General features: G+C 47.5%; 1 protein-coding gene across 1 annotated transcript in view; it reads right to left on the bottom strand.

Annotated features, from left to right (window-relative positions):
- Window positions 1-3,790: 3,790 nt before the first annotated feature.
- The window catches only part of CASR (calcium sensing receptor), a 51,479-nt gene continuing 42,500 nt past the window's right edge, over window positions 3,791-12,769 (bottom strand). Inside the window, exons 5-7 of the mRNA XM_028712705.2 lie at window positions 12,330-12,560; window positions 7,889-8,012; window positions 3,791-6,239 (exon numbers count right to left, since the gene is read on the bottom strand). Coding sequence (XP_028568538.2) covers window positions 4,798-6,239; window positions 7,889-8,012; window positions 12,330-12,560 — 1,797 coding nt within the window. The 3' untranslated portion in view covers window positions 3,791-4,797. The remainder of the gene's footprint in view (window positions 6,240-7,888; window positions 8,013-12,329; window positions 12,561-12,769) is intronic.

Here is a 12,769-nt window from a genome sequence, read left to right as displayed (position 1 = left end):
CAAGATGTGGTGGTGGCCAGTGCCAGAGATGGCTCTAAAAGGGTAGTGGATGCATTCAGATGAGGACTGCTGGGTCCTTGATGTCTGCATGGACCATCATGGTCCAGAGAAGTCTGTCCCTGAATACCAGTTGTTGGGTGGATGTTGCCTTCATGCACAGCTCATGTGCGCTTCATAGAAGCATTTGAGCTGGCAAGTGTTAGGAACAGGATTGCACCTAAGTGGACCTCCGGTCTGCTCTAGCAGGGCTCTTCTCATCTTTTTAATCACTAAATGGTAATCCAATGGTATGTAAGCTCCATTGGAAAGACAGACCTCCTTCTGAGCAGACATGCATCAGATTGCACTGTAAGGCAACAACTGGTTTTTCAACTTTCTTTTTTATTATTGTTTGAATGGAAAATTAAATTGGCCCTAGTTGTGATTTATTAAGACATAACATCGTTAAAAATGCTGGCTAGCTAGTCCTTAATGGCTATTAAAAAGAAAATCTCACTAGTATGGTAAGGAGTTGTTGTGAAAGTGCAGCGAACAAGGATGCAGAGACAGACAGACAAGCTTCTCACGCTTTTGGTCCAAATGCTTGTAGAGTGCAGGGAAAGTGTGGGACACAAAAAGAACAAGTATTTTGCCAAAGAAGAGGCCCTTTTTGTTGAACTCAGAGCTCAGTCCTTGTTCGACACACTTGTTCTTGTTCGACACAGAGGGTGTGTGTGTGTGTGTGTGTGTGTGTGTGTGTACACTGGGTGCCCATTCTTTCCCATTAGAAACTACAATCTGGGTGCACCCTTAGGCTACTTCCATGTGTACAACGCAAACAGCATGTGATATGCTGTTAGGAAGACATGCCTTTAATTTGCCTTTTCCACAAAGTAAGGGAGTACATCCCCCATTCGTATATGTGTTAAGTCTTGCATGGGATGAAAGTCATGCAGCTCAGCCTATATTCACTGCAGGGTGTCAGAAGCAAAATGATTAAGCTTCATGCTGGATGCATGATGGAGAGACATGTCGTATGACCACCTCACCATGAGCTGAACTCCGGCTGCACTCATACAACCTACTTCAAAACCACATCAACAGTCTTGAGCTGGCTTTGACCTACTGCTGTCTCCTTTATTGCTACTGTACCAAGGCAGGGTGATTCCACAATCCACAGTCTCTGGGGATTAAAGGCAAGGAAGTTGTCTAAGCCATACAGGGGAGAGTGCTGCGGACTTGCACTTCTCTTGCATCAGAAGAAAGCCATGCTCAGAGTTCAGTACTAGCACTTGTGGGTAGATATCCTGCAAACTCTGGTAGCTGGATCTGAAAGCAAATGGGTTTTTTGTTTTTCTTACAAAAGCCAGAAGATTTTTTTGCCCAGCTTGTGTGTATATATATACACACAGTGGTACCTCGGGATGCGAACGGGATCCGTTCCGGAGCCCCATTCGCATCCTGAACGGAATGTAAGACGCGACAGCACGTCTGCACATGCGCGGGTCACGTTTCGCCGCTTCCGCGCATGTGCGTGATGTCACTTTGACCATCTGCGCATGCGCAAGCGGCGAAACCCAGAAGTAACGCACTCCGTTACTTCCGGGTCGCCACAGAGCGCAACCCGAAAATACTTATCCTGAAGCGTATTTATCCCAAGGTATGACTGTATACAAACAAGTGAAGCAACCTCAGAAATGATAGTCCACTGAGGTTCCTGAAACATAAAGTATAAACTCCTTTCCAGTGTATGTGTAATGGTGCTCACTGTCAGGGCCCTTCTAGCACAAAACTATCCTATCACTAAACCCTTAAAACGCCAGTGAAGAATTATTAGGATTAAATATAAGACGCCAGGCTGAACGCCATGACTTTCTTTAACCTCAATATGAGGAGTAAGATCTACGGCTAAAATACAAGAGACTCTTGCTGAGCAGGAAAGTCTACTTTTTTAAAAGATTTTTAACAAAACAAGGGGGAAGAAAACCTTGGACAATGCTGCCATTCCATGTCACATTCTTGAGTATGACTACTCGGTGCTGACATTTCCACAATGCACTGGATGTTGTGTTCTCTGGACTCACAAATAGTAGAGCACAAAATATAGGTAGGTAGAGCTACGCACTTTCCTTCGTATCGCTCAATGGACATTCAACACCTGCTCTTTCATTTCACTTCTTACATATGCTACACTTTCTAGGTTGGTGATGACATGATGCATTTTTCAAGTTTTGTGCTCACTGTGCAGGATTATATGATGTGGTTCAACTACAAGTACTTGGGGGAGAAGAGCTGTTCGATAAGCTGCAAACATTTGGAAAGTATTCCAAGACATCTGAAGGCAGCCCTGTTCAGGGAAGTTTTTAATATTTAACGCTGCATTGTTTTTAATACTTGATTGGGAGCCGCCCAGAGTGGCTGGGGAAACTTAGCCAGATGGGCGGGGTATATATAATAAATTATTATTATTATTATTATTATTATTATTATTATTATTATTATTATTATTATTATTCAGTCATAAATTCCTTAGTTTTCTCTCTCGGGGCAGGCCCAATATTACTTATGGATGCATTCTCTACTTACAGGAGTCAGCTGTTAGGTCTTGACTGTCACAACAACCTCTGCTATCTGTAAGACACATTTTGGAACTCCAGCAGTTGCAGAAGTTGGGGTGACAGAGATCTTGGTGTTTCATTCTACCCTTAGCAAAAGCATTGGCCACACCTACCACTGGCTAGCCGCTTTTAATTCTTCCTAACGAACAAAACTGGGGACATGCCTACTTTGTGCTAGTTTGCCATTATTTAAGCTTTTTGAAGGACCCCGGGCTGTCAGCTGCTTTCTGCAACACAGCCTAGCTTTCCAGGTATTTAATCTCCACAATGATCCTCGGTGCCCTGGGGCCTGGTTATTATTCCCTGAACGCATTGTCTGTTTGTTATAAATATTGTTTTAACTTGCTAGACCCATGACTTGGGGAAACCTCAGGTAATTAATGACCGTATGCTTCTGCAGCCGTGAAAAGTTCAATGAGGCCTCCTTGGGGATGTGACTCCTCACTTTTCAGAGCCTTTTCTTTTAGACCATCTCCTTCCTTTAATGCTTAGTTGTTAGCCCAATTATGCCTGCAAATGTATTGGGTTACTCCCCAAAAGAGCCATGGATTTGACAGAAGTTAACACAGTACAGTGCAAATGGCAGGGCACAGCTGACCAATGAGGCAGTTATGGGTGCACAAGCACCCAAAAAGGATTCCGGACACCTGTTCAAACTAGACTTGAAAGAAGCGTTCTGTTGTAGCCAACTGAAAAGGCTGTTCTGCGTGTGGCTGTGGGGGGCATCTACAATGATTCACCGTATTTTTCGCTCCATAAGACGCACTTTTTTCCTCCTAAAAAGTAAGGGGAAATGTCTGTGCGTCTTATGGAGTGAATGCCTATGGACTGCGGTGGAATCCCGCTGCAGTCGCGAGTGAAGGATCCATGGCTCCCCTTCCTTCCCTCCTCCGTGGCTCGCTTTGAAGCAGCAAAGCGGGATAGGAGCTGCTTACACAGGTGTAAGCGGCTGCTGTCCCGCTTTGCTGCTTTAAAGCGAGCCGCAGATCAGGGAGGGACGGACGGGCTCTCCTTCCTTCCCTCTTCCCCGGCTCAGCTCGCTTTAAAGCAGTAAAGTGGGAGAGGAGCCGCTTACACGAGAGGAGGCTGCTGGGGTTCCTGTGTTGGGTCCGTCTGGGGGCGTGCTGCCTCTCCGCTCGTCGCTCCTTGAGCGCGCACGCTAAAGAAACATACAGCTCCTGTCCCTCTCACTCTGATATACCGGTAGTTTATTAAATAGTTTAGTACAACATTTGATTCAGAATATTTCCCCCCCTGTTTTCCTCCTTTAAAAACTAGGTGCGTCTTATGGAGCGAAAAATACGGTATCTGGTTTGCAAATGTGCCCAAGAGGACTGGTGACCCCTGCTGTAATAAAATGCCAGCCATTTGTAGCACAGAAGCCATAACAACAGTAGCCTGAATTACGTTATGGGCACATGTTACTGAGCTCTCTGTAAATTCCCCAGGAGCACAAGCTGCCCTTCCTTTTTGCCTACCAAGTGAGTCAGCCCTGGGCACGCATCTCTGGGAGGACAGCAGCTCTGCATAAAAGCAGCGATGTTTCTCAGGACGCTATTCCTCTTTTATGAGACATTGGGAGCAGCATAAAGCGGCTAATCTTTTGATTGTAAATACAAGGAGCGATGTCTTCTTGTTTTTAAATACTTTACACGTGGAGGGCAACAGCTGAAATTCATTTAGCTGGAGGACGACGTTCCCCTAAGTCAAACCACGTGTCCCGTTTTGTGTAAAGCAGAAAGGCTTTCCTCGTTGCAATATGGCTAAGCAGTTTTACATATAAAGAGGGGCTATTACACACCACGAAGGAAAGGGATAATATACATCAATGTAAAAGCATGTTACTAGAACTGTTCAGAGATGTTCACTAACCAGCAAGTTGGTGGCCTTGGACCACTAGGGTAGAACAATGATAAACTCCACACAAAAATCTGATAAACCCAGCTTTGGGGGGGGGGGGAGTACTAGTCCTTCCAACGGGTTTCTTCTCCTCATATCTTCCACAACCAGCACAGATGTTCACTAAAATGATCACTAGGCATTTTCTTCCCCCTCCCACCCTCAACAGCCCTTTGGAGGTGAGTTTATCCTGCTGATTCTAACCATAAGAAGTGGCTGGCTGTGTTGCAGATGTATCCAGTCCTCCCCCCCCCCCCCCGTTTTAGAGAAGAGCGGGGGAAACAGACTCCTTTTTCTTTGATTATGAATGAATGGCGTTCTCTAGGACGGAGTCATTGCCTACAAAATCCCGCAAGTATGCATCTGACAAAGAAGGTTGCTCTTCTTCCGAGTTTTGCACTTCTTGCTTGGCTTCTGCCATTACTGGTTCCTGCGTGTTGGAGTCTTGAATTGAGGGCATCTGGAAGTTGGGCTCGTTGCCTCGTGGTTCGCTGGGTTGCAGAGGAAGCAGGGCCTTGTGGCGCATGAGGCTGTCGTCACTGTTTTGGGCTTCCAGTGAGTTCCTGTGCTTTGCATTCCGGTTGGCTACTGCATTTGTCTGGTGCTCCTCGAAGCTCAGCGAGAAAGTGACAGTCCCGCCGCCAAAACTCACCTTTTGCTTGCACCCATGTGGCTGCTGGTGGTCCACTGGACTTGGCAGTGAAAAGGGATTTTCATGGTTGCTTTTACTGCTGATGGACGAGGACGGCGTCGAGGCTGTGGAGCCTCCAAGACTGTTGGACCTCTTGCGGGACACATTGCTGCGCCGCAGCGTGGCCTTGGCAGCCACCTTGAAGGCGTGGGCAGCGGTGCTGGAGCGCACCTCCTCGATGGTGTTGCGTGAAGGCTTGAAGAGGATGATGTAGACCTTGTTGAAGAAGATGCAAGCCAGCTGCCCAAAGCTGGCAGCCAGTATAGCGATCACCTCCACCGCCGAGACAAATTTGCCGTAGGTGCTGGCGTAAGCTGGGATAAAAGAGATCCAAACGATGAAGAAGATCAGCATGCTGAAGGTGATGAATTTGGCCTCGTTGAAGTTCTCGGGCAGCTTGCGGGACTTGAAAGCGAAGAAGAAGCAGATAGCGGCCAGGAGGCATGTGTAGCCGATCAGGAAGCCCAGTGCCATCAAGGAGCCCTCGTTGCAGGTGATGAAGATGATCTCGTCCTCCAGTTCATGATTCCGATAGCTGGAAGGGGGAGCCGTATAGAGCCAGATGACACAGATGACTATCTGCACAAAAGTGCACAGGAAGACCAGGAGGAACTGGAGGTTAAGGCCCCACCACTTGCGGTGGAGGCTTGTGGGTATCTTGGCCTCAAAGACCAGGAGGACGCGGTTGGTCTTCACCAGGATGCAGGAGATGCAGAGGACAAAGCTGATGCCAAAGGCCGGCTGCCGTAAGCGGCAGTTCCAGTCCTGGGGCTCCCCGATGAAGAAAAGGGAGCTGGAGAAGCAGCAAAGCAAGGAGAAGAGGAGGAGGTAAGAGAGTTCGCGGTTTGTGGCCTTGACGATGGGTGTGTTGCGAAATCTGGTAAAGACCCCTAGGACAAATGACGTGAGGAAGATGCCTAGTATAGCGAAGAGGGTGAGCGCGATCCCAAACGGCTCTGTCCAAGACAAAAATTCTATTTGCTTGGGAATGCAGAACGTGTGGTTTTCGTTGGACCAGAAGTCTTCATCACACCTCTCACAGGCACTAGCATCTGGAAAAGACAAGACACTCTTGAGAAAGAAAGAAAGAAGGAAGGGAGGGGAGGGGAGGGGAGGGGAGGGAAGGGAGGGAGGGAAGGAAGGGAGGGGAGGGGAGGGGAGGGGAGGGGAGGGGAGGGGAGGGAAGGGAAGGGAAGGAAAGGGAAAGGAAAGGGAAGGGAAGGGGAAGGGAAGGGAAGGGAAGGGGAAGGGAAGGGAAGGGAAGGGGAAGGGAAGGGAAGGGAAGGGGAAGGGGAAGGGAAGGGAAGGGGAAGGGGAAGGGGAAGGGGAAGGGAAGGGGAAGGGGAAGGGGAAGGGGAAGGGAAGGGAAGGAATTTCTGAGCCTGAACAGCATGTATGTTGCGTATTGTCTTATCCGCTGCCTGAGAGTTGACCAACTCTCGCTCATTTTATTTACTTATTAAAGTGATCTAAGGCCCCAGGGCAGGTTACATCAACAAATTACATGACGTAATGAATAAATATTAAAACACACATGCAATTTTACAAGCTTAAGAACATTAAACACCTGTCAAAATTACAATATAGGGCCTGGCCAAGTCATTGCATTAGGCTGAAGTGGACTGCAAGGTCTCATTCGTCTTCTTTCTTTGTGTAATGTTGAGAGGTAGATGGGGGTCTGGTGCAAGACCCCTAGAACATGAGCCCTTGAGGGGTGCCAGGGTTGTAGTTGCCCCTGAAGGTACAGAGGGCCACAAGACCTGTATCAGTTAACCTTATCATCATCATCATCATTTTATTAAATTTGTTAGATACTTTATCTTGCCCAAAGCAACCTGAACCAAACAAAAATAAACAAAAGCCCACATTAAAACTGGGGACGACAATAAAGATGATGACCCAATACATTACAAACATTCCATCCACTTCTAAAAGGCCACAGATAGACAGGTAAAGGCCAAAGGGACAGGCAGTAGATGATAAGAGGAAACCTCATTCTTTTACAAGTTATTCCCCTTCCTTAAAAATATGAAGGCAGAAATTCCAAAACAGTTGGAAGGCAGTTCCAGGCCTAGATGTCACTATAGCGGTAAATCAGCATCTACAAATAAATTTCCTCCATACAGAAAACTAGCGTGCCAGGGATTGTAACTAGGCTTCTCTCTGACACACTAGTTTCCCATCATGTTCTTCTATCACGATGCCCCAGAATGCAGGTTTGCCACCTTAGAACTAGGCCTGAAATGGTACCTGGCTGAGATCCAGGGAGCGCCCAATTTAGCGCAATGTGGGCAGTTTCTCCACACAGGTTGACAAGCAGAGGAGGGGAAGAAGAGGAGGAGGAGGAGGAGGAGGAGGAGGAGGAGGAAGGGTACCTACTGAGAAGATCAATAAAAAAGCCAAATTTTGTCCTTGCTCAGGACATATTACCAAGGGGTGAAGGCACTGCAAACAAAGTTTCTAAGAGCTGTGGTCTACTATTGAATCTACCACTCAAAACAAACACCTTCCTATTTTGTTGCTGTGACAACTGACTTCCCTCAACAAGGCCATGAAATTCTTCCAGAGGTTCTGCGACAACACTGCTACAGCCTCAATTTGCCAAAACCTTTTGACTGTGGGCTCCAGTTTCAACTCCATCTTGGGAAATGCCTCCAAGCAGAAGAGAGCAAAGCATCGATTTCTCCGCATCAGACCATACCTGTCTCATCACTGATCTCCCCGTCAGTGCATTCCACACATTCAAAACAACAGGTAGCTGTCCCCTCGAGAATGCCTTTTCTTCTGCCAGGCGGGCAGTCTTTGCTGCAGTTGGAGAAGGGCACCTGAAGGAATTAAAAACAAACCAACCATGAGCAGAAAGAGGCACAGTCAGGAAGAGGGTGAAAACCTAGATAAAGATTGTTATGTACTGAAGTTCTCACCCTGGGCCAGCAGGGGGATACTGTAGATAGTTATGCAAATGAAGGATCAAAAGTGACGTTCAGTGATTGGATAGTTTTAGAAAGTTGTTACAGTAACAAGGTACTAGAGCTCTATATAAGCAGGCTGACTGAGCCCTTCAGTTCAATTCAGTTCTGGCCTCAGAATAAAGAAGAGCTGTTTGAAGAATCACTGTGTCGTCTGATATGTTCACCCACAACTTAACAAAGATGCTCTGCTCCAATTCATTCCAGGGACTGAGGAGAGAAATTGAACTTCACCAAGCAGGAACAGGTATGAGGCAAAGCCCTCCTGGTGGAGGCTGCTACTCACAGGGGGTTGATAGCCAGGGGCGCCGACTTATAAAAAATATTGGGGGGGCCCATACCGGGGTCCTGCCCCGGGAAGTTTTCTAAGTTCCTCAGCGGCGCCCGGCAGAGCAGCCCTCTCGGCCATGGCAGCCCGGCTCTCCCAGCCCCCGGAGGCCGCCCTCCTCCCTCGCGCACCCGCAGCGTTCCCGCCCGGGGAGGCGGCGCCCCCAGGAGAGGCGGCGGCAGCAGCAGCAGCCGTGCGCGGCCCGGGCTCCCCTCGCTGGCCGCAGGAGCCAAGGCGCGCAACGAGGGCAGCCGAGGAAAGGAGCGCGCGGCCCCGTCCCACCCTCGCCACTCACCCTTCTGCAGCGGCCCCGGCGGCGGCGGCGACTCCCGCAGCGCCTTTTCCGCAAGGCCCGGGTGACGTCACAGGCGGAGGACGTTTCCGCTGCGCGCGCACGGAGCCCAGAGCCCGCCTCCCGTAATAATTATTTGTTTTAACTCATTACTGAATGTATTTTAAAAGGTAACTATCGTCAAACAAGGAAAATAAAAAATACCAACATAATTTTGTGATTTTACAAAGCATAATATAACTAATAATTTTCTTAAATTATTGGGGGGCAGAGCCCCCCCCCAACGAATTTTTGAGGGGGCTCGGGCCCCCTCAGGCCCCATGGAGTCGGCGCCTATGTTGATAGCAGGTCTGCCAACTACTAGATGCCACTGTCTGTGGTGGCAGCGCCTCCCCTTTTCCACCGAGGGAGAGGACAGTTGGCAGCTGTACAGCCACTTCTCTTCCACTGCCAACCGTTCACCTGAGCAAATTGGCAAGGGAGTAGCAATGCTGACCACAAACAGCAGCAGAAAGGGGAGAGACAGGAGATGGAGAAATTGCCGTCAGAAATAAGAGAGCCAAAAGAAGAAACGTTTGAATGGAGACCCTTTTCTGATTATCTGAGAAAATATTAGAGTCAAATGAAATGGGAGGCAGGACTTGAAGCAAAGGAATGAGATTGATAAAGGAATGTAATGTAGGACAGATGTTTTAGAGAAATATTACCTTTAGGGCAGTAGATTAATTATTTGAATAGAAACATCATGGGAGGAAGGGCGGGAAGCCAAAATCTTAAGGGAACACTGCATTGAAATTGGATTGAATTTGTTAAACTGTTTGAAAACCAATAAAAAATTACGTTCAGAAAAAAGGAGAATCAGTGGCGGCTGCTCTTTGCATTTATTGCCCCTTGCTTCACCAGGCAAGCAATTAGCTGCCGCTCTTTTATTTTTATTCTTTTATTCCATTCTATTAAAGCGATTTATGTACTGCTTAACTGCAATCATCTCTAAGCGGTGTGCAAGAAATACAGTATAGAATATTGGTTAAGTGGCAAAGGCTCTAAGAAAGGAGTGGCAGCTGCCCATGTCACTGTCCCTCCGTGCGGACGATGTGAGGTCGATGCTGCTGCTTTTGCAGGTGGCAGCACCAAGGAGGACCCCCCCCCCCGGGGGCCTAGTCCTTACCACTAACTGGAGAGAGGAGGCAGGAGACAGTGTCTGCTGCTGCTTCTCCTAGGACACTGTGGTCCTTGCAGCTGCTTCAAAGGATGGGTTGGTGACAGAAAGATTGTCATAGGGGACTCTTGAGAGGTATAACCATATTGTGGGCTTGGGTGTGGGTAAGGAATGGTGTGCCTGTTCCTCCAAAATGTGAGCCAGGCGTTAAGAGTCCCAAATTGACTTGAAAAATGATAAAATGCAAGGGTGATCTTTGTGCCACTGAAGGCTTAGAATCTGCACTATCTGTCAGTATCTAACACGGTAATGGGTTGTTTCTCATTGCCAGCGGCAAGAAATTTCCATGGTGGTGTAGCTCTCAAAGGCAGCATCGTGCTGATATGCACAACATCTGTTGCCCCAACTCACAGTGGTACCTCGCAAGACGAATGCCTCGCAAGACAAAAAACTCGCTAGACGAAAGGGTTTTTTGTTTTTTGAGCTGCTTCGCAAGACGATTTTCCCTATGGGCTTGCTTCGCAAGACGGAAACGTCTTGCAAGTTTGTTTCCTTTTTCTTAATACCGTTAATATAGTTGCAACTTGACTTCAAGGAGCAACTCATAGAACGCGGTGTGGTAGCCTTTTTTGAGGTTTTTGAAGACTTTGGTGATTTTTGAAGCTTTTCCAAAACTTTCCCGACACCGTGCTTCGCAAGACGAAAAAAAATCGCAAGACGACAAAACTCGCGGAACGAATTAATTTCGTCTTGCGAGGCACCACTGTACCTTTGCGTCAGAGAGCGAGCAAGCTCAGAATCCATGCTGTGCATCACCCCAGCAATCCTTGCTGCCTGGCACTGCAGGGACCTGCCACACACGATCTAATGGCAGATTTCTGCACGTATACCAAACAGCCACAAGGTGGAAGCAGAAATCAAAACTGTGACTTTCAATTACAGATAGAGTCGTCAACAGGCTCACCACAGCTATCTGCCAATCACCCATTCCCACCACCCTTCTGAGTAATACCCCTCCCCACCTTCTCACTATATAGAAGGATCTGGCAACTTCTGTTTCAGTGTATCTGAAGAAGTGTGCATGCACACGAAAGCTCATACCAAGAACTAACTTAGTTGGTCTTTAAGGTGCTACTGGAAGGAATTTTTTTGTTTTGACTGTGACTTTCAAAACAGTGGTCTGGTGCTGAATGTTGCTTAGCATTTGAACAATTTCATGGAGTGGCCTTTCCCCCTCAGGAACCACAACAATTTGCCAGCTGTGGTCTCATCCAGACCTGCACTTGTCTTGTGCCCAGAAATCACAAGTCCAAGCAGTTTCCTGCTTGTCCCGCACTTTCTAGGGACAGGTCTGTCCAAGCAGTTATGCCCTTGTCTTCTTCTTCTTCTTCAACCGCCCTATACCCGCAGGTCTCAGGGCGGTTTGCAGAATAAAATCAAAATATAAAACCACAAAATCCAAAATAAAAATAAAAACAACAACCCAATAACCTGCTTTCTCCTGGAAAACCTGCTCTTTAGCGATCAATCGGAGCAAACTTCAATCCACTTGATAGACATTTGCTCCAACTCAGTGGTAAAGATCGGGTTTCGCCAGGGCAAAGCAACAGAGCAAGGGCAAGTCTGGATGAGCCCTATGTATAGCAACATAGGAGCAATTTAATCAACTACTAAATGACGAGGCAACAGCAGCTTGCGGCTGTGTGTAAATCTGTATGCCTTCCTTTGAAAGCATTGCTGGCGCTCAGAGGTAGGAAGGGCTCCCCAAAAAGCTCAATGCATTTGTGATTCTAGCACCAGGCACAGGGCTGGGAGATCAATGGAAAGGAGTGGGACAAAAAGGGCTTATAGCAACAGGAGGGATCTCAGGGAGGCAAGCGCATGGCACACCCAGCTCTGTCCTCTAACTCATGTTGCTTAATGGCAGCGTTTCCCAAACTTACAATAATCGCATACCCCTTTTGAGAATTTCATCTTACCAGCGCAATTTTAATACTACTATTTTATCATTGGATTGTTTTCTGCAGCTAAAAAGACTATGATAAAGTAAAATAAAGAGTTCTGCCATCTACCTATGGAACCCTTAAGGGTACATATACCACACTTTGGGAAACACTGCTATACAGCATTCAAAATGGCAACACCAGCACTATGATTCGGAGGACAGGAACTGATACCAGCACACACAGGCACACTTTGCCTGCTGTTCACCCACAAAAAACCAGGCAGCGGCAACAAAAACGATGCATTTTTTCCCCTCCTGTGAGCCGGACCCAAGAAAACAGAACCTCGCTGTTGGCTATGGGAAAGAATTTCAGCCCAAAAAGATCTGTGGACCTTGTGGGAAAGGCTGATAAATATTAATGTTAGTTTGGGGTGGCTGGTGTCTCTTACCTCCTTGGAGAATCCACTCCACAGAATCTTGTTCTCGTTGATAAACAGCCTCTCTCCTTTCTTGGCATAAACATTATAGTGTCCGACTTCCTCAAAGACAATGGAGCCGTCCTCTGGTGACAGGTGCCAATTGATGATGGAGTAATTCCCTATCAGGCCCCCAGATTCGTCAAAATCCACTTGCTCTCCCATGTTGTTTGTGAAGTTCAAGTGCCGCAGGTGCTTCAGTACCTACGGAGAAGGATACAGATATAGGCTGAATCAGGCCATCACTGATACTGGCATCTCTTGGCGGACCAACCCTGCTGTGCCAAAATCAAAAGCCATTAAAATGCCTGAAGTTAGGTAGAAACAGAAATGGCAGCTGGTGCTGCTGAAACGTTTACTTGCCAAATGCTTGTGTTGTTTTATACATCCTTTTGCAAATGAGTGTGAGATGA

Source organism: Podarcis muralis, chromosome 17, assembly GCF_964188315.1.
Source record: "Podarcis muralis chromosome 17, rPodMur119.hap1.1, whole genome shotgun sequence".
Lineage (NCBI taxonomy): Eukaryota > Metazoa > Chordata > Lepidosauria > Squamata > Lacertidae > Podarcis > Podarcis muralis.
The sequence above is the reverse complement of the archived record's forward strand: the minus strand, read 5'-3'. Positions and strand labels throughout refer to the sequence as shown.